Below are 21,065 nucleotides of genomic sequence, written 5' to 3' on the forward strand. Positions count from 1 at the left end.
GGAAGGGAACATCTTAACTCTATCCTTACATCCTCTTACTACCACCTGGGCAAAGTTATGAATTTCTAGAGAATGAGACCAATTGATTTCTAAACATAAGATCCCTTTCTCACTTAGATGCCAATGTAGCTGTGTGCAGAACAGATGCCTCAAAATAATGTAAAAATTGAATGGCTGTTCTCCCTCCAATGGGGATAACACTGAGGCTAAAATCTGTCTTGCCAGGGTGGCTTCCTCCTGGCTGTTGAAGGAGTTTTTCTGCTTACAAATAGGGCATGGGGCCTGATCACTGAATGAGGGACATAAGAGGTAAAGGAATCGGGGAACTAGAGGTTTTGGGCAAAGGGCTGACAAGGCTTCTCAAAAGAAAAATCCCATCCCACTAGGTGGCACTGTAGGGTTTGAAATGTTAGGAAAAAACTGACTACAAATTCTTTCCAAGCAGCGGTCAGAAAGAGAGGCTTGGGGCTTAATAGGCTGTCCCCATAATATGCTGTCCAGTAGAAAAAAACTAGTTTGTCTCATAGAGGGAACGCTTAAATTCAATGGGCAATGCTGAGCTCTTACATGGAGGAAAAACAACCCAAAGGAGAAAAGGATATTCACTCGGGGTGAAACATCCCCCTATACAGTGCCATGAATGTCTATCATTGGGGGAAAAAGGGCCTAAGTAAAGGTTTAGGCTGAAATCTTGAAGTCCCCCTGTCTCAAGGAAATCACAAAAACAATAATTATTTGAGTTACATTCCTGGTTACTAAGGCACTTGCTGACTTTGCTTAACAGTATTATCTCCCCAGGCTATAAAAACACCCACAACATTGCATACAAATAAGGAATAGGAGACACAGTAGCTGTGAAAAGCAAGGAAGAAAATGCAGTAGAAAAGTCTGGAAGTCCTGGTGACAACACCGTGATGGGCTGTTGGGGCCTGGAGTTAGTTAGTCCAGGGGCCTTCAGATAACACTGACGAGTTGCCTCAAACAGAAACCTTCGGTTGCCCCAGGGCCTCCTTCTAGCCCATGTGACAGCTAGGCCCTCTGTGAAAGGAAACTGGATTGGAACAGAGCCAACATTCCCAACACCTGAGGGTGAAGGGGGACTGACAAAGTCCTCTCCAGCAAACCTGTCCCTTGAGTCTCATAAGGTTGGCAGCCACTCGAAAAGCTTTTAACTGGCCCAGTGTTTTGTTCAGTCTTCAGGAAAAAATCTGAGGACAAGCAGCCTCTGAAATGAAAGTAAAGAGTTTGGAGGTCCGCTCCTACTCACCCTTCCAATGTTTCCCAGCCAATGCACCAAAATGTTAGTCTCGTCAATGCACCACCATGTAGCAGTCTCTTGTTGCCTAAGGCATCACCTGAAGTTCTTTGTCTCATGACCAAGAAAAGTAAGGAACGTGGACCCCAAGGATGAAGTTGAAGTGAAAGTTTAATAAGCGAAAGAAGAAAGCTCTCCACTGCAGAGAGGGGGCCCAAAAGAGGGTTGCCATTTCACAGCTGAATACAAAGGCATAAGGCACACATTTCTGGTAGCTCCACCCCATCCTCATAATGAGCATGCAAGCCCTTAGCTCAAGTTACTCCACGTGGCTTTGTTCCCCTTACTGTGCATGTGTCAGGGGATGGAATTTTCGATTGTGGGCATGTCTTGGCAAGTCTCCTGTGTAGCCTTTTTTAAATCTATGTGGCTTTGGGCATGTTTTAGGCAAGCCACCCTGTACAAGTTCCCTTATCTGCAGTTTGATTTTTCAGGCTGTTCTTTTGTCTGAAGGAATTTTACTGAGGGCCCACCCTAACTGCCTGCCTAACTAGTTTCTTCCTTCCTCCTCTCTCAATGGCACCTGAATATCAGAGTCAGAGAAAGGCAAGAAATATGACAACAGTCACAAATATCATAAGAAACATTTGAAAACCACTTTTTATCCAGTTTTCTCATTGTCTTAGATCCAACAGGAATAAGTCCTGTGAATCTAAATGGCCAACTTTAAAGAGCCATTTTTCTGGCCGGGTGCGGTGGCTCAAGCCTGTAATCCCAGCACTTTGGGAGGCCGAGACGGGCGGATCACGAGGTCAGGAGATCAAGACCAGCCTGGCTAACACGGTGAAACCCCGTCTCTACCAAAAAAGACAAAAAACTAGCTGGGCAAGGTGGCGGGCGCCTGTAGTCCCAGCTACCCGGGAGGCTGAGGCAGGAGAATGGCAGGAACCCGGGAGGCGGAGCTTGCAGTGAGCTGAGATCCGGCCACTGCACTCCAGCCTGGGCGACAGAGCGAGACTCCGTCTCAAAAAAAAAAAAAAAAAAAAAAAAAAAAAAGAGCCATTTTTCTTAATTGATTATTCCACTTCTCCTAAAGTATTTATAATGAGATGTACTAGCTGTTGTGCAGATTTTGCCTTGACAGGCCCATAAATAATTGAGGGCCCTTTTATTATCTAAAACTATTTTAACCAACATATTTTCACAGGTCTCTTGGGCCTCTAAAGCTTGAGCTGTTTTATTTACTATTTGGGCCATAGTCAGGGATAAAAATGTTTAGAAACATGTTTTAGTTTAGAAATACCTAGTGAGGGTTAGAAATTCTTAGTCAAACTAGTGAAATCTGATGGTAAGTTACTGATCAGATAAAGTATGAGGAATTCCCCTCTCTGAGCCATAGTTTCTAAATGTGTGAGAAAAACAAGCAGCCCACACATAGTTCAGGGCCTGGTCTGAACACTCAAGTCTGGTTCATTCACAGAGATATAATACTTGCTTAGTAACTTGGAGAAACAGAGGGAGGCTTTACAACACATCACCCCAGAGTCACAAACCACCATACAAAGGTCAGATGGCATGTGACAGCTAGGTCCTCTGTGAGAGGAAACTGGATTGGAACAGAGCCAACATTCCCAACACCTGATGGTGAAGAGGGACTGACAAAGTCCTCTCCAGCAGGCCTGTCCCTTGAGTCTCGTAAGGTTGGCAGCAGCCGCCCTAAAAACTTTTTACTAGCCCAAGGCACAGGGCTGAACTTTGCTTTGGAGCCCCTTACCTTTTTCCAATGAATCAAAACAATTAATAAAATCAATCCAGCAGCAATGAATGAAAAAAGCCACCCATAAGTGGAAAAGATGTCTGTCTTCTCAGGTTCTGCGGAGAGAGAAGGAAAATATTAACAGGAAACCTACAGGCAAGGGCCAGAGAAACCACACAACTGCTGCTGGGATCTGTGTGGTTGTGTCATCCTCCTTGTCAGAGATTTAACCACCAGCCCTCTACCACATGTCTCAGCGTCTCCATTCCTATCACATATACCTCCACACACCGAACAGTGTATGTAGCGCTTGCCAAAAATATGGAAGATGAACAGCACATACCACATAAGTGTGCCACCCTCATCTTCAAACCTTCTGTAATAGGACACCATCTTCTACCCCTATGTGCATACCACACAGACAACACCTCATACCATACATGCAAGGTTATTTCCATTTCATACTCCCAGTGGACACACATACCCTCCCTGCAGCCCTGCACACACCACCCACACACACTCCTAGTCCTTACTTCCAAGAATAATTCCTCTCTCCCCAGGACCATCCTGGGCCCCATCTGGCATAGCCTGACCACATTCCTCAGTGCCCCCAGTCACTCCCTGCCTTCTTTACTCCTCTCAGACCCAGGGAGATGCATTTTACCAGCAGAGCTACCCCTACCCAAGACCAGAGCTATGACCAGGGCATATGAGCTCAAAAAGCCCCACCCCACCAGCAGGAGTGGGTCTGCCGTGAACTGTGTTTTAAGGATCCAGTGTGCCTGGGGAAGGCACTGAGCATTTGCAGAACCACTCTACTGTAGCCTCCCCATCTTGGGACACAGCCCATAAAACAAGACTACTGGCCAGGCGCGGTGGCTCATGCCTGTAATCTCAGCACTTTGGGAGGCCAAGGCAGGCGGATTACCTGAGGTCAGGAGTTCGAGACAAGCCTGACCAACATGGAGAAACCCCGTCTCTACTAAAAATACAAAATCAACTGTGCGTGGTGGTGCATGCCTGTAGACCCAGCTACTCAGGAGGCTGAGGCAGGAGAATCGCTTGAACATGGGAGGCAGAGGTTGTGGTGAGCTGAGATCACGCCATTGAACTCCAGCCTGGGCAACAAAAGCAAAACTCCATCTCAAAAAACAAAAAAAGACAAGACTACTGATTCAGCCTCTACCAGCCTACCAGCCAACAGTTTACAGTGAACCTAGAGCCTGACTAGAAGGGCTGCTAGCAGGACTGGTCCCTGGCCCCTGATAGCCCCTTATCCTCAGGGAACATGGGTAGGATACTGTCCCCATTCCCCTAGCAGCTGGCAGGTTCCCTATTTCAAGCCATATGGACCATCCAAAACCCTGAAGCTGCCATGAGCTGACAAGTCGCCCTGCTCCACCTGGTGACTATGGTCACCACTCTAGACCATCTTCTGCCCAGGTGTAGGGACCTAAGCTGGACTGCTGACTCTGGGGCTGAGCTAGGCCAGACCCCAGCTTGGACCTTCCAGTCCAAGCTTTCTCTCCTTCCCCTTCAGTCCCCAGCTAAGACCCCGGGCTGTGTGGGAATAAGTCTTATGTTACAGTCCCTCAAGGCAGGGAAGAGAAGAAATGTCCAGAAAGACCCTTACCAGAAAGACTCTGCTGAGGAGCAGTCAGGATAAAGTCGATGCTCACAGGAGTATGCAAGGACTCATGCCGTATCACACATCGGTAGACAGTCCCAGGGTCTTCCTGAGAGGAGTTCAGCTTCAAGTAGCTAGTGATGTTAAATGTACCATCCATATTCTTGATGGTGGGACCAGTGATGACGTTCTCAGAAATCACTACATGATGGGGAGACTTCTGGGTCCACTTCTCCCATGTTATATTAATATCCTTTGGGTAGAACCTACTTGACTCACACATATATTTGCCTTCATTCTCTTTCACCACCGCTTGATCCTGAAACAATCTGCTGGTTGGGGAAGCTGCCAGGGAAAAAAAAGTCATACAGAGTTGGGCCCAGCAGCCTTTTATCCCTGCCACACCTTAAGCTAACTGGCTTCTACCATACCTTCACACCTGTGCATCACTGCTCCTGTAGCCAGATAAGACAAAAAACACAGGATGCACACTCTTTTTAAAAGATGGGGACTCTGAGGCATAGATAATGCTGCAACCATGTCCAGCAATGAGCTGAAGATTTACAATATCAGACTGGGCACTCCTGAAGGGTAGGGAGGGATTAGCTTATTATCAGCCTGACATCTGACCCATGGCAAGCCTTCAGGACACGCGAGTGACTGAATGCAAGTCAGCTTGGGCTAAATATTCTGGGTATGTCGGTGCCAGTGCCAACCGAGTGTTGACATGCTGTGACCCCAACTCTCATAGCAATTTCGTAAAGCAGAGTTTTCTTAAGCTATGTTGTGCCACAGACACCTTTCATAATCTGAGGAAAGCCTTGGAACACTGTTGTGGTAGAGACTGCTAATTGCTCTTCAATTTCTATTCTATGCACTTTTAGCTGGCCATGACATATCCAGATTAAAGCTGTATCACCCAACCTCCACTGCAGGTACGTTTGGCCATGCAAACTCAAGGTCTAGTAGGTCTGGAATTAAGCAAAAGTGGCAAAAGCAACTTCTAGGAAGTATCCTTAAATTAAAAGGATGTCTTAAAAGACTGTCTCTTTCTCTCTGTCTGTCTCCTTCATATTTCCTGCAGGATGTTTGGAATACTATGTGATGACTGGAGATGGATAGGCCATTTCCAAACACAAGGTGGATGATACATACTGAAGATGGCAGAGTGACAAGATAAAAGGATCACGGGTCCCAGATGATCACAGAGCTATCTGCCATATCTGCCGTTGGCTGGCTACATCAGTTCTGAAAGAAAAATAAACTGCCATTTCCAAAACCACTACTGACTTCCAGTTTTCCCTCTCACATGAGAGGTCATCGCTCCCACCCTATAATAAGAACAAAAGCTGAACAAATTGAAAATCAACCACTTTTCTTAGATTCTTCAGAGAATTGAAGTGACAGGGCAAACTGCGACTCAGAAAGCTGGAGAAAGAAGGAGATTAAGAAAATTACAGCTAAGACAAAATTGCCTCATGCAGAAGCTGCTGGAGTCATAAACTGGTAGAAGTACTTAAGCAGTAACTCCGACAAACTAGTAAAGGATGAGTGTGGACTAGTTTGAGAATAAAAACCTCCTCAGGTTCTGGTCTTAGGGATGCTACCATACTTTCATGGGTTTTCATCCTCAGGACCCAGTCTTGGGGATGCTACCACACTGTCATGAGTTTTACTTCCAGGAACCCCAACAGATTCTCACAGTAAAGAGCCAAGAAAAATCTCCTCTTCTTTCTGGGGGATGGAAAGAAGTAATCATTTTAAAATACACCCAGATTATTCCCTCCATCTCAAGGGAAGATGTCAGAGCCTTATCTGACCTGGGAGACGAAAATTAGGCAACTCCAGCTGTCTATAGCCTTTCTGTATCACTTAAGAAGAGAGAAAAAGAAAAGGCTAAGAAACACTTCTGAAGGTCACAGTCCAGGGGCTCAGGCCACTAAAAGAATAAGATTAATTATAAAAGTATAAACAGATTCTCCTTCAACACTTTACTACCACATCAACAGGGATCCAGTATAATAACAGAAAATTACAAGTGAGAGAGCTACAAGGCACAGACCCTATTTAAGGAGTTCATAAGGAAACTCAAAGACAATAGGAAAGGAGGGAAAAAAGCACTAGAGAAACTGAAATCTCTGGCACCTATAGCTATAATAAGCATTAAACACAACCCAGCTCCTAGCCAAATTAACATAAAGCTTCATAATAAAAGCCTGATACATAATATCTCTCTTTCAACTGAAAAATTACAAGACATGCTAAAAAGTACATAAAAACCAAGTAAACATCAGACCCAGACTCAGGTATGACACAGATTTTAGAATTATCATATAGGGACTTTTAAAAAACTATAATTAAAATGTTAACAGCACTAACAGAAAGAGCAGATAACATGCACAAACAGATGGGTAATATAAGCAGAGTGATGGAGATGCTAAGAAAGAACCAAAAGTGAATGCTAGAACTCAAAATATCATTAAAGAAATGAAGAATGCCTTGAGTGGGTTCATCAGTAGACTTGAAACTGACAAGGAGGCTGGGCACGGTGGCTCACACCTATAATCTCAGCACTTTGGGAGGCTGAGGTGGGTGGATCACCTGAGGTCAGGAGTTCGAGACCAGCCTGACCAACATGGAGAAACCCCATTTCTAATAAAAATACAAAATTAGCCAGGCATGGTGGCGCATGCCTGTAATCCCAGCTACTTGGGAGGCTGAGGCAGGAGAATCACTTGAAACTGGGAGGCGGAGGTTGCAGTGAGCCGAGATTGCACCACTGCACTCCAGACTGGGCAACAAGAGCAAAACTCCGTCTCAAAAAAAAAAAAAAAGAAAAGAAAGAAAGAAAGAAACTGACAAGGAAAGAATCAGTGAGCTTGAAGATGTTAATAGAAACTTCCCAAACTCAGAACGGTGTGGTGGCTCACGCCTATAAGCCCAGCACTTTGGGAGGCCAAAGTGGGCAGATTGCTTGAGGTCAGCAGTTGGCGACCACCCTGGCCAACATGGCAAAACCCCGTCTCTACTTAAAAAACAAAAGTTAGCCAGGCATGGTTGTGCACGCTTGTAGTCCCAGCTACTCAGGAGGCTGAGGCACAAGACTCGCTTGAACCTGGGAAGCAGAGGTTGCAGTGAGCTGAGATCCTGCCACTGCACTCCAGCCTGGGAGACAGAGTGAGACCCTGTCACAAACAAAAATTTTAAAAAAAGAAACTTCCCAAACTGAAATACAAGGAGAAAAAAGAATTTAAAAAAAACAGAATATCTAAGAACTGTGGGATACTACAAAAGGTGTAACAGATATATAATGGGAATACAAGAAGGAGAAAAGAGAAAGGAGCAGAAGAAATACTTTGAAGAAATAATGGCTGAGAATTTTCCAAAATTAATGATAGACACCAAACTACAGACCCAGGAAGCTTAGAGAATACCAGGCAGGATAAATATCCAAATATGCCTATCCACATCTAGCCATATCATATTTCAACTTTAGAAAGACAAAGATGGCCAAGCATGGCAGCTCACTCCCATAATCCCAACACTTTCAGAGGCCAAGGCAGGTGGATCACTTGAGCTCAGAAGTTCGAGGCCAGCCTGGGCAACACGGCGAAATGCCATCTCTACAAAAAATACAAAAATTAGCCATGCTTGGTGGCACCCACGTGTGGCCCCAGCTACTTGGGAGGCTGAGGTGGGAGGATCACTTGAGCTTCAGCCCAGTAGGTCAAGGCTGCAATGAGCCATGATCACACCATTGCACTCCAACCTGGGAAACAGAGTGGGACCCCATCTTGAAAGACGAAAGAAAAGAAAAGGGAAAAGAAAGGAAAGAGAGAGAGAGAGAGAAAGGAATGGAAGAAGGGAGGGAGAGAGGCAGGGAGGGAGGGAGGGAGGGAGGGAGGAAGGAAGGAAGGAAGGAAGGAAGGAAGGAAGGAAGGAAGGAAGGAAGGAAGGAAGGAAAAAGAAAAAAAGTCACAGGGAGAAAAACACACCTTACATATAGAGGAACAAGAACAGCACTGGACTTCTTGTCAGAAACAATGCAAGCAAGAAGAGAGTGAAGTGAAATTAATTTAAAGCATTGAAACTTTAAAAAGAGAAAACACCAACACGGAATCTTATATCCAGAACAATTTTCCTTCAAAGGCGAAGTATAAATAAAGACTTTCTCAGACAAACCTTTCACCAACAGATCTGCTGTGCGAGAAACATAAAAAGAAATGCTTTAGCAGGCCAGGCATGGTGGCTCATACCTGTATGAGCACTTTGGGAGACCAAGGTGGGAGGATCGCTTGAGCCCAGGGAGTTCAAGACCAGTCTGGGCAACGTAAGACTCCATATCTTTAAACAAACAAACAAACAAACAAAAAAAGCCTTAAATTAGCAGGGCATGGTGGTGCACGCCTGTGGTCCCAGCTATTCCAGAGGCCAAGGTGGGAGTATCGCTAGTGCCCAGGAGGTCAAGGCTGCAGTGAGCCATGATCGCACCACTGCACTCCAGCCTGGACAACAGAGCGAGATGTTGCAGGAAGAAAGGAAAGAGAGGGGAGGGAAGGGGAGGGGAGAAAGTAAGGAAGAAAGTAAAGGAAGGAAGGAAGGGGGAGAGAGAGAGAGAGAGAGAGAGAGAGAGAGAGAGAGAGAGAGAGAGAGAGAGAAAGAAAGAAAGAAAGAAAGAAAGAAAGAAAGAAAGAAAGAAAGAAAGAAAGAAAGAGAGAGAGAGAAAGAGAGAGAGAGAGAGAAGGAAGGAAGGAAGGAAGGAAGGAAGGAAGGAAGGAAGGAGAAAGAAAGAAAGAAAGAAAGAAAGAAAGAAAGAAAGAAAGAAAGAAAGAAAGAAAGAAAGAGAAAGAAAGAAAGAAAGAAAGAGAAAGAAAGAAAGAAAGAAAGAAAGAAAGAAAGAAAGAAAGAAAGAAAGAAAGAAAGAAAGAAATTGAATCAATAACTAACAAAAAAAAAAAAAAGAAGAAGAAGAAGAAAATCATGTTCAAAAAAGGAAAGCACCAGGTTCAGATGGTTTCACAGGTTAATCCTACTAAACATTTAAGGAATAAAGAATGCCAGTTTTTTACAATTTCTTCCAGAAAGTAGAAGTAGACAGAGGGAACACATTCTACCTTATTCTGCTAGCCCAATATTACCCTACTGCCAAAACCACATAAAGACATTATCAGAAAAGATAACTACAGATCAATATCACTCATTAAAATACACATAAAATCCTCACGAAAATATTAGCAAATCTAATCCAACAATACAAAAAAAAATTATATACCATAACCAAGTATTACACATATGCAAGGCTGGCTCATCATTCAAAAATCAGTTACTGTAAGTCATCATATTAACAGGCTAAAGATAAAATTATATGATCATACCAATAATGCAAAAAAGTATTTGACAAAACCCAACAGTGACTCATGAAAAACTCCTAGCGAACTAGGAATAAAAGGGAAATTTCCTCAACTTGCTAAAGAATATCTACCAAAAAATAGCTAATGGTTAGATAGCTAGTGGTTACTTTCTAACCACTTCATGGTTAGAAAGTAAAATCAGAAACGGGCAAGATGTCCCTTCTAACCACTCCTATGCAACACTGTAATGGAAGTCTAAGCTAGAATAACAGGACAAGAAAAGGAAATAAAAGATATAAAGTTAGAATGGAAGAAAGGAGGCTGGGTGCAGTGGCTCACACAATGTAATCCCAGCACTTTGGGAGGCCAAGGGGGAGGGATGACTTGAGCTTAAGAGTTCGAAATCAGTCTAGGCAACATAGTGAGACCTCATCTCTATTAAAATAAAATAAAATAAAATAAAAATAAAAATAAAATAATGGAAGAAATAAAACTGTATTTTTCATAGACAGCATGATTTATGTAGAAAAATCTCAAGACTTGGCCAAAAAAAAAAAAACCCTGGAATGAATAAGTGATTAAAGCAAGTTGCAGGATACAAAGTTAACAGGCAAAAATCAATTACTTGACAGGAATGAACAATTGAGCAATTGGAATTTGAAATTAAAAATATAATACCACTGGCCAGGTGTAGTGGCTCACACCTATAATCCTAGCCCCTTGGGAGGCCGAAGCTGGTGGATCATTTGAGGTCACGAGTTTGAGACCAGCCTGGCCAACTTGGTGAAATGCTGTCTCTACTAAAAATACAAAAATTAGCCAGGCATGGTGGTACATACCCATAATCCCAGCTACTTGGGAGGCTGAGACAGGAGAACTGCTTGAACCCGGGAGGCAGAGGTTGCAGTGAGCTGAGATGGTACCACTGCACTCCAGCCTGGGCAGCATAGCAAGACTCTGCCTCAAAAAAAAAAAATGTCAATTTTCCCAACTTGATCTCTAGATTCAATGCAATCCCAATCAAAATCCCAGAAAGCTATTTTGCAGATATCAATAGATTATCAACTTTATATCGAAAGAAAACACCCAGAGAGCTAACACTATACTGAAGAAAGGCAACAAAAATGAAGGACTAACACTACCTGACTTCCAGACTTACTACTAAAATACAGTGATCAAGACAGTGTGGTATGGGGGAAAGAAGAGAGAGATCAATGAAACTGAATAGGGCAGGGCGTGGTGGCTCACGCCTATAATCCCAACACTTTGGGAGAATGAGGCGGGTGAGATCACTTGAGCTCAGAAGTTCCAGACCAGCCTGGGCTACACGGCAAAACTCTATCTCTACAAAAATACAAAAATTTGCTGGGAGTGGTGGCACGAGCCTGTAGTACAAGCTACTTGGAAGGCTGAGATGGTAGGATTGCCTGGGCCCAGGAGGCAGAGGCTGCAGTGAGCCAAGATTGTGCCACTGCACTCCAGCCTGTATTTAAAAAAAAAAAAAAAAAGAAACTGAATAGAAAGCCAGAAATGGATCCATACAAATATATTCAACTGATCTTTGACAAAGAAGCAAAGGCAATTCAATGGAGAAAGGACAGTCTTTTCAACAAATGATACTGGAACAATTAGGTGTTCACATGCAAAAAAAAAAAAATGCATATAGAATATAGACACAAACCTTACACTTTCCACAAAAATTAAAGTAAACTGCCTCATAGACCTAAACGTCAATGGTAAAACCGTAAACCTTCTAGACGATAACATAGGAGAAAATCTAGGTAGCCTTGGGTTTGGTGATGAGCTTTAGGATACAATGTTAAGAGCGTGATCCATGAAAGAAAAATGTAGTAAGTTCAACTTTTTAAAATTAAGAACTTCTGCTCTACAAAAGACATTGTTAAGACAATGAAAAGACAAGACACAGACTGTGAGAAAATATTTGTGAGACATCTATCTGATAAAGGCTTGTATCCAGAATGTACAAGGGACTCTTAAAACATAACAATTTAAAAAATGAGCCCAGTTAAAAAATAGGCAATCTGAACAAACATCTCATCAAAGAGGACATACAATTCCCAGTACTTTGGGAGGCCGAGACAGGCAGATCATTTGAGCCCAGGAGTTCAAGACCAGCCTGGGCAACATGACAAAACCCTATCTCTACAAAAAATACAAAAATTAGCCAGGCATGGAGATGTGCACCTGTAGTCCTAGCTACTTGGGAGGCTGAAACAGGAGAATCACCTGAGCCTGGGAAGTGAGCTGTAATCACACCACTGCACTCCAGCCTGGACGACCAATAAACACACACAAAAACAAGACATACGAATGGCAAGAACATGAAAAGATGTCCAACATTATGTCATTAGGGAACTGCTAATTAAAACAACAAATGAGATACCACTATATACTTACTAGAATGGCTAAAATCTGGGCCAGGTGTGGTGGCTCATGCATGTAATCTCAGTACTTTGGGAAGCTGAGGTGGGCAAATCACCTGAGGTCAGGAGTCCAAGACCAGCCTGGCCAACATGGTGAGATTCCGTCTCTACTGAAAATACAAAAATTAGCCAGGCATGGTGGCAGGCACCTGTAAGCCCAGCTACCTGGGAGGCTAAGGCAGGAGAATCACTTAAACCTGGGAGGTGGAGGTTGCAGTGATCCAAGGTCACACCACTGCACTCCAGTCTGGGCAATAGAGCGAGACTCTGTCTCAAAATAAATCTCCAAAAAAAAAAAAAAAAAAAAAGGAATTGCCAAGAAGCACTGTACTCTAGTAGATAAAGTTGTTTCTTACAGGAGTACAGGTTAACAATTAAACAAATAAACAGAGTATGGTGGGTACAAGTTTCTCACTGTTGGAGTGGGAGTTTACAGATAAGCAAGAGAAGGATCTATGTGGTAATGGATTAAAGTTGGAGACATCAGTGAGAACAAATGTTTAATATAGGTACAGATGGTTACACATAGAAATATTTATAGATATGTACATATGCAGAGATTAGTACACATACATATATTTCTTTGCTCTGTTGGCTGAGAGGATCTAGAATCCAATGATACCTCAGTAGCAAAAAGTACACTTAGTGTACTTGGTCTTGGTTTCTAATATCATTTTCCAATAAAAGGAACCAAAGTTTCTTGGAGTATTGGTTGGTTCTAGGACTAGAACCAGGAAATATACAAGAGAGGAAATATACAATATGAGTCTGGAGCATCTTATAGTGCCAAAAAGTAAAAAGTGCTTAAAATCAAACAAAATCCTTGATATGGATTTTCCAAAAATTAAATAAAACAAAAAATAAAATAATAAAATAAAACAAAATCTTACAATGATTGGGGTATGTCAATGTGACACAAGAGCCAAGCGAATGAGCTCCCAGTGGCCAAAGCTGGAACAATTTGAGAAAAAATAAAGTAGTACTGCATTATAACACAAAGTATAAAATAAATATCCTTGAGTCCTTATTGATATCAATGATTGAATAAATTCATAAATAGGAGAAAAGAGATAAATCTCCCATGCAGAAGAATTCTTTAAAAAATTATGTAGATACTCCACCCCCAAGGAGGAAGAACATAAGTAACCCCCCACCTTAAGTGTGGGCTGCACAGAGTGACTTCCTTTCAAAGAGTACAGTATGAAAATAGGGGGAAGAGTAACTTTTCAGTAGAGAAACCAGACAAACACTACTTCAACTACATGGTCAAGGTCAACATCAACAGTCATAAGTCATGTGATTTGATGTGATGAAAATAGCAGTTTACCTCTGCAAAGTTCCTCCAGAAACCCATAACCCCAAGTCCAATTATGAGGAAAACAGCAGACAAATCCTAATTGAGTGACATCTTGCAATATACCTGACCAATACCCTCACCAAACTGTTAAGGACATCAAAAATAAGGTCTAAGAAACTGTCACAGCAAAAAGGAGCCTAAGAACATATAACAATTAAATGCAATGTATTCTGATGGGATCCTAGAGCAGAAAAAGGACATTAGGTAAAAACTAAGGAAATAGGAATAAACTACAGACTTTAATTATAGTAAAATGTCAATATGGGTTCATTAATTATATCAAGGTACCAAACGAATGCAAGATGTTAATAATAGGGGAAATGGTATGCAAGATGAGAGTGATATGAGAACTCTCATACTATTTTTGCAATGTTTCTGTAAATCCAAAACTGTCCTAAAAAAAAAAAATCTATTAATGTCTTTAAAAGCCACTGTTGGCCAGGCATGGTAGTTCATCCCTGTAATGCCAGCACATCGAGAGGCCAGGGCAGGAGGATCTCTTGAGGCCAGAAGTTGGAGACCAGCCTGGGCAACACAAGGCCCCATCTCTACAAAAGTGTAAAAATTAACCAGGCGTGGTGGCATGCACCCGAGGTCCTGGCTACTCAGGAGGCTGAGGCAGGAGGATCACCTGAGCCCTGGAGTTGAAGTGAGCTATGATTGTGCCATGCCCTCCAGCCTGGGCAATAGAGCAAGACCCTGTCTCCTATGTAGACCCTTTCTATAGATATATAAAGCCTGGAAGAACAGTGGCTATATATACGGCCATCGTCAGTTGGCTATATATATAGCCACTGTCACTGTTATTCCTCTGTCAGTTGCAGAGGAAGTGAATCCTAATTAATATGCCTCTCACTCCCAAAATTACTATAGACAAAACATTCAAAGTCTTATGTACAACTATGGAGGGTCCATGCTGGACTGAATTACATCCTCCTAAAATTATTATGTCCTCCCAGAATTCCCAGTATCTCTGAATGTGACTGTATTTAGAGATAGGTTATTTAAAGAGGCAATTAAGTTAAAAATGGGGTTATTAGGGTGGGCTCTGATCCAATATGATTGGTATCCTTATAAGAAGAGGAAATTAGGGCACAGATATTGGCACAAAGGAAAGACCATGTGAAGACACAGGGAGAAGATGGCCAGAGGAGAGGGGCTTCAGAAAAAAAACAATCCTGCTGACATCTTCATCTCAGACTTCTAGCCTCCAGAAGTGTGAGAAATAAACATCTGTTGTTTAAAGCCACCCAGTCAATGGTATTTTGTTATGGCAGCCTTAGCAAACTAATACAGCCACCAAGTTCATCCACGTATTATCAGACCATTTTATAATACAGGAAAGTGGAGCTCAAAGAGGTGTTTGGGTTTTGTTGTTGTTAACCCCAACACCAATGGGAACTATAGGGCACTGCCCCGAGACACTCACCCACAACTTTAAGTTGAACCGTTCCCTGTGCCTTCAGAGGGGTGACAACCACCTCACATCGGTACTCTCCTGCTTCCTCCAGCTGGACTCCAGGCAGCTTCAGTGAGGCGTCCCCACTCTTCAGCCTCCATAGAGACACATTGGCTCCAGGTCGGAATGCCTTTTGGTGATCTCCAAAAAATTCAAAGACCTTGACTTCTTTGTCTAACGTCAGACTCTTCCGAAACCAGGTGATACCCATAGAAGTGATGTTGAGGGGTTGGGAATAAATGACCTTGCAGGATATGGTAACACTGTCATTCAGGCGTGTGGCCTGAATCCCCCTTGCCATCATCTCCACTTTCAGATCACCTGTGGCAATAAGAGAACACAATGTTCAGTTTTTCAATTTATGAACAAGTTTTTGGGATGTGCTATGGACTGAATGCTGGAGTCCTCCAAAATTCATATTGAGGCCTGACTCCCAGTGTGATGGTATCTGGAGGCAGGGCCTTTGGGAAGTGATTAGGTCATAAGGGGAGAGTCCTCATGAATGGGATTAGTGCCCTTACAAGAAAAGACATGAGGCAGGGCACGGTGGCTCACGCCTGTAATCCCAGCACTTTGGGAGGCTGAGGCAGGTGGATCGTGAGGTCAGGAGATTGAGACCATCCTGGCTAACATGGTGAAGTCCCATCTCTACTAAAAATACAAAAAATTACCCAAGTGTGGTGGCAGGTGCCTGTAATCCCAGCTACTCAGGAGGCTGAGGCAGGAGAATTGCTTGAACCCAGGAGGCAGAGGTTGCAGTGAGCCAAGATCGTGCCACTGCACTCCAACCTGGGTGACAGAGTGAGATTCTGTCTCAAAAAAAAAAAAACAAAAAACAAAAAAAAAGAAAGAAAGAAAGAAAGAAAAAGACAAGACATGAGGCTGGGCCTGGTGGTTCACACCTATAATCCCAGCACTTTGAGAGTCTGAGGCCAGAGGATTGCTTGAGCCCAGGAGTTCTGGACCAGACTAGGCAATATAATGGGACCTTGTCTCTACAAAAAAATAAAAATAAATTAGCCCAGCATGGTGGTTAGCACCTGTAGTCCCAGCTACTTGGGAGGCTGAGGTAGGAGGATCCCTTGTGCCCAGAAGTTCAAGGCTGCAGTCAGTTGTGATAATGCCACTGCACTCTAGCCTGGATGACAGAGTGAGACACTGTCTCAAAAATAAATAAATAAATAAATAGATAAATAAATGAAGACAAGACAGAGAGCTATGTCTCTCTCCCCCATGTAAAGATACAGCAAGAAGGTATCCTTCTATAAACCAGAAATGAGGCTCTCACCAGAAACCAGATCATCCACACCTTCATCTTGGACTTCCCAGCCTCCAAAACGAGAAAAAAATTTCTGTTTAAGCCACACAGTATATATCTGTTATGGTAGCCTGGCAAGACTAAGACAGGACATTTTTCCATTTCATTTATTTAGATCTTAAATTTCTTTCAGCAATATTTTACAGTTTCCAGAGTATATACTTTCTTTCTTTTGTTAAATTTGCTCATAAGTATTTTACTCTTTTTGATGCTATTGTAAAGAGAATTTTCTCTTTTTTTGATGTTTTCCTATTTATTTATTTAGAGATAGGGTCTTGCTGTGTCACCCAGGCTGGAGTGCAGTGGTGCTATCACTGCTCATTGCAGCCTCCACCTCCTAGGCTCAAGTGAACCTCCTGCCTCAGCCTCCCAAGTAGTTGGGACTACAGGCACACGCCACCATGCTCAGCTAATTTTTTGATTTTTTGTAGAGATGGAGACTTACTAAGTTGCCCAGGCTGGTCTCCAACTCCTGGGCTCAAGCAATCCTCCCACTGCCTCCTCAAGTGTTGGGATTACAGGTATGAGCCACTGCGACTGGCTAGATGTTTTCTGTTTTAGAACAGTAGGTTGCCAGCAAGTTTACGCTTACACCAATCCAACAAAAAGTGCAAGGACAGTTCAAAATATTACATTTGCTGTTTCAAAGAAGAGTGCAACTCCAAAGAAGTCAGACTCATTACTAACAATGCAGAGCTAGACATCAATATTTAGATAAATGTCAGAAACCGAATTCCCCTTGTTGCCATCAAACATGTCCTTTCATTAGTCACACCCAACATATCTAAATAAAGTTTTCAAAATTAATGTTAACAAAAAATGTATCCAAAAACCTGCCAACTTACTCAAAGGTTTGTGCAAGTCTATTTTTAAAAATAATACATTAGGCAAACATGGTGACAAGCTTTATGTTCTATGTATCAAGGCAAAAACAGACTTGACCTACAAAATGAAGATAGGGTCAACTGTAACCAAAAAACAGTATGCTTCCCCCTGGTGGCCAACCAAAGAATGGAGGAGCCAAGGAAACGAGAGAAATAGCCAGGCCACCTAGTTCTATTGTCACTCTTACAAATGAAAAGAGACTACCCAAAAAAAAAAAAAAAAAAAAAAAAAAAAAGAATTGGGGGGTCGGAGGGGGAGGGGAAAATACCAAAACACTAACATGTGCTTAAAAGGAATACAAACCTGAGTGCCAGACTACATAAATTTAAAAGATTTAAATCAACAAATCAAAATTTAGAAGGCAAATTTGGGAAACGTCGTCTATTTTCAGAGCGCCCAAGCGCTCACCCCGGACCTCCATGTATTTTCATTTAAAGGTACAGAGTTTAGTACCTTAATAACAGCTTAAGAGCATTCCCCTTTTTCAAGGACTAGATCCTTGGAATTTTCTGCAGTCTTGTTTCCAAGGAAAAGCATCTATGCATTTATCTTCTCAAATCAACTAGTGGTATAACCTGCATAGAGAATCTCCCGTTCTAGAGCCCTCCAACCAGGGAGGATTGTTAACTACAGCTTTACAAATTGCTCTTTTGAACTTCATTTCTGAAATAAAACCTAACGTTCTTTAAAACATTTTCTATATCAACAACCTTTAAAGACAGTCTCATACAAAGACGGGCTAGAATATCTTGCATTAAAATCTGACGAATTCCTTTGTCTGATTGGATTTTTTTTTCTTGTACCACTTTAAATTTGCTTCCACACAGAATAACAGCCCGGGAAATAGATGTTCCATTCTAAGGTGTAGGGATTTCTTGTGGGCGGAAATGATTTGTTAGGCGAAAGCTTCCGATGGTTTTCAATTTCACAGTGTCTTCCGGTGCCGAAGTCCAGCACCAACGCCTGGTTGTGGGGTCCGACCGTCATGCAGCGGCCGCCTCACTCCTTGTGGCTGGACGAGCCCGAACTAGCTTCCTCCCAGGAGCTGCTGCTGCTGCCACTAAAGCGCCGCCGCACAGCCAAACGGCGTTCCTTCCTCTCCGCTTCCCAGAGACCGCGCGGCCCTTCTCCACCACCGCCAGCATCCTTGGGGACGAGGACCGGACGAAAGTGGCTGGCACCCGAGGCTCCTGAGGAGGGGGCGCCGGGCCCGGGACCGGGTGGGCGCGGTGGGAGCCCCCAGGCGCCACTTCGAGCTCGAGGAGACCCAGACTGAGGGCGTGGAAGCGCTTCCAGCCACCAGCGCCGAGTCCAGCGCAAATTTGGCTTTCGTCGCCGCCCACACTTCACTCGGAACTGTCTTATTTTCACATTGCTCATTGCAAATGTATAGAAATGCTATTCCCTCGTTTTTATTTTCATTTCCCTCTCCCATTGGGCAGTCATTCTAAGGTGTTTAACATACATTTTTGTTCTCTTTAAGGCTGTATCTTCTGTTTCTCAAACTGTGGAAAGGGTATTACATTGTATGTCCACTGCTTGGCTCTTTGCCTTCAACATCCGTTCACGCTGCTCGGCAAGCAGCAAGGGCGTGGTGTGAAGCTGCCGCCCAGCGCTCCACGGTGAGGTCCACACGCGGCTCGCCTCCACCTGCAGTGACTTGGGGCGCCCAGAGCGCGCCTCCGGGATTCCTACATTCCCCCTCCAGCACCTGGTACCCAGGAGCGTATTGTGGCCAGCCTAGTAAGGGTCAAGCAGCATCTTGTTGTTTAATTGCCATTCTTCTAGTTAGAAATGAGTTTAAATATCTCTACATACGCGTTTCAGCCTTGTAGTCTCCTGTTTAAGTTAACGCAGAACATTCCCATACGAGTTCCCAAAAAAGTAAGAGAACTTTTGAAGGTCACCTCAAGATCAAAACACTCCCCTCCCTCTCTCAATAAAGACCTTACTTAGCAAAGCCAGGAGGACCCACTGATACGCGGGTGAATCATTTTCCTATTTTCCCCATTCCCTGATTTTCTTCTCTGCTCCGACCCCTTGGATGATGCAAGAGAGGAGCAGATTACCGAGGCACCGAGTGCGCGACATCCAAGGAAGCACCGTTTCCGCTCGCACAGGTGCCGACCCTGCACAGGGCAGACCTTCAATATCAACCTGTTGCATCGGGGACTCCGCATCTCACAAAGGAGGGGCGCTTGAAAATAGAGCCTCCAGGCCCGGCGCGGTGGCTCCCGCCTGTAATCCCAGCACTTTTTAAGGCCGACGTGGGTGGATCACGAGGTCAAGGAGATCGAGACCATCTTGGCTAACACGGTGAAACCCCGTCTCTACTAAAACTACAAAAAATTAGCCGGTCGTGGTAGCGGGCGCCCGTAGTCCCAGCTACTCGGGAGGCTGAGGCAGGAGAATGGCGTGAACCCGGGAGGCGGAGCTTGGAGTCAGCCGAGGTCGCGCCACCGTACTCCAGCCTGGGCGAGAGCGACACTCCGTCTCAAAAAAAAAAAAAAAAAGAAAAGAAAAAGAAAAGAAAATAGAGCCCCCAGCCCCCAGGACGTCGCGGTCCCCTGGAGGGGCGCTAGGGAGCCAACCGCAAGGACCCTCTGGCGCCAGGCGCCTCCGCCCCAGCCCACCCCAGCCGCCTCCGCCCCAGCCCACCCCAGCCGCCTCCGCCCCAGCCCACCCCAGCCGCCTCCGAACCAGCCCACCCCAGCCGCCTCCGCCCCAGCCCACCCCAGCCGCGCCCACCCCAGCCCGCCTCCGCCCCAGCCCACCCCAGCCGCCTCCGCCCCAGCCCACCCCAGCCGCCCCCTACCTGCGGTCATCAGTGCGCACCACAGAAGCAGGGGCGCCGCGCACGCGGAGGAGGCAGCCCTCCACGCCATCGCCACGGCAGCAGCTCTGGAATTTTTTTCGCCGAGTGGGACCAGGCGGCCCGGTAAAAACCAAGGGCCGGGGGAGCCCTCTGTTGCGTGAAGAGTTGACGGAGACACAGCCGGGATTTCCAGCCGGCGCTTTTGCACATCCCACTTCTTCGGGTCCCTTCGGCAACTGCGAAGTCTCCGGGATTTCCAGGGTTGGCACTGCAGGAAGCCAGGCGCGTGACCAGCCCCGCCCGCGCCTCACTTTCGCGCCAGGGCGCACACCGGCCGGAGAAGCCTCCCTCGTCCCCGCCCACGGCACGAGGTTGCGCGGTTACAGCCCCGGTGCCTCTCGCGAGCGGCTCTGCAGTCCAGGACTCTGGGCATCCTCTGAGTTCGCTTAGTAAATTGAGGCCGGGATCCAAGTGGCCCGGGGCGCTGCTCTAAGGAGGATGCTGACCGCAGTCAGTGATTGCGAGAGCAGGTGCACGCGTCCAGAGAGATATCTTACCGTTGGCACGATAAACTTACATTACTTTAAAAACCAAAAGCAACAAAACCTTAGCATTGAGTCGAAAGCCAAATTAAATCCCCAGGACGATTCAGTTAAACGCCTGAAGGTGGCCCTTAATTTCCCATTTCTACTAACCAAGAAGTGGTTTGCGACCTCCTGAAGCAAACCCAAATATTTTCATTCGCTGTTTAAGTTTTACCACCTCTAGACCAGTTTTTAAATCAATTTAACCGCAAAG

General features: G+C 44.6%; 1 protein-coding gene across 1 annotated transcript in view; it reads right to left on the bottom strand.

Moving 5' to 3' along the window:
• Positions 1–20,560, bottom strand: part of LOC105486957 (natural killer cell cytotoxicity receptor 3 ligand 1) — a 32,310-nt gene extending 11,750 nt beyond the window's left edge. The window contains 4 exon segments of the mRNA XM_011750146.3: positions 3,030–3,127; positions 4,645–4,983; positions 15,220–15,570; positions 20,268–20,560. Coding sequence (XP_011748448.3) covers positions 3,030–3,127; positions 4,645–4,983; positions 15,220–15,570; positions 20,268–20,337 — 858 coding nt within the window. The 5' untranslated portion in view covers positions 20,338–20,560.
• Between the last annotated feature and the right edge of the window lie 505 nt (positions 20,561–21,065).

The sequence above is a fragment of the Macaca nemestrina genome, chromosome 12 (genome assembly GCF_043159975.1).
Source record: "Macaca nemestrina isolate mMacNem1 chromosome 12, mMacNem.hap1, whole genome shotgun sequence".
NCBI lineage: Eukaryota > Metazoa > Chordata > Mammalia > Primates > Cercopithecidae > Macaca > Macaca nemestrina.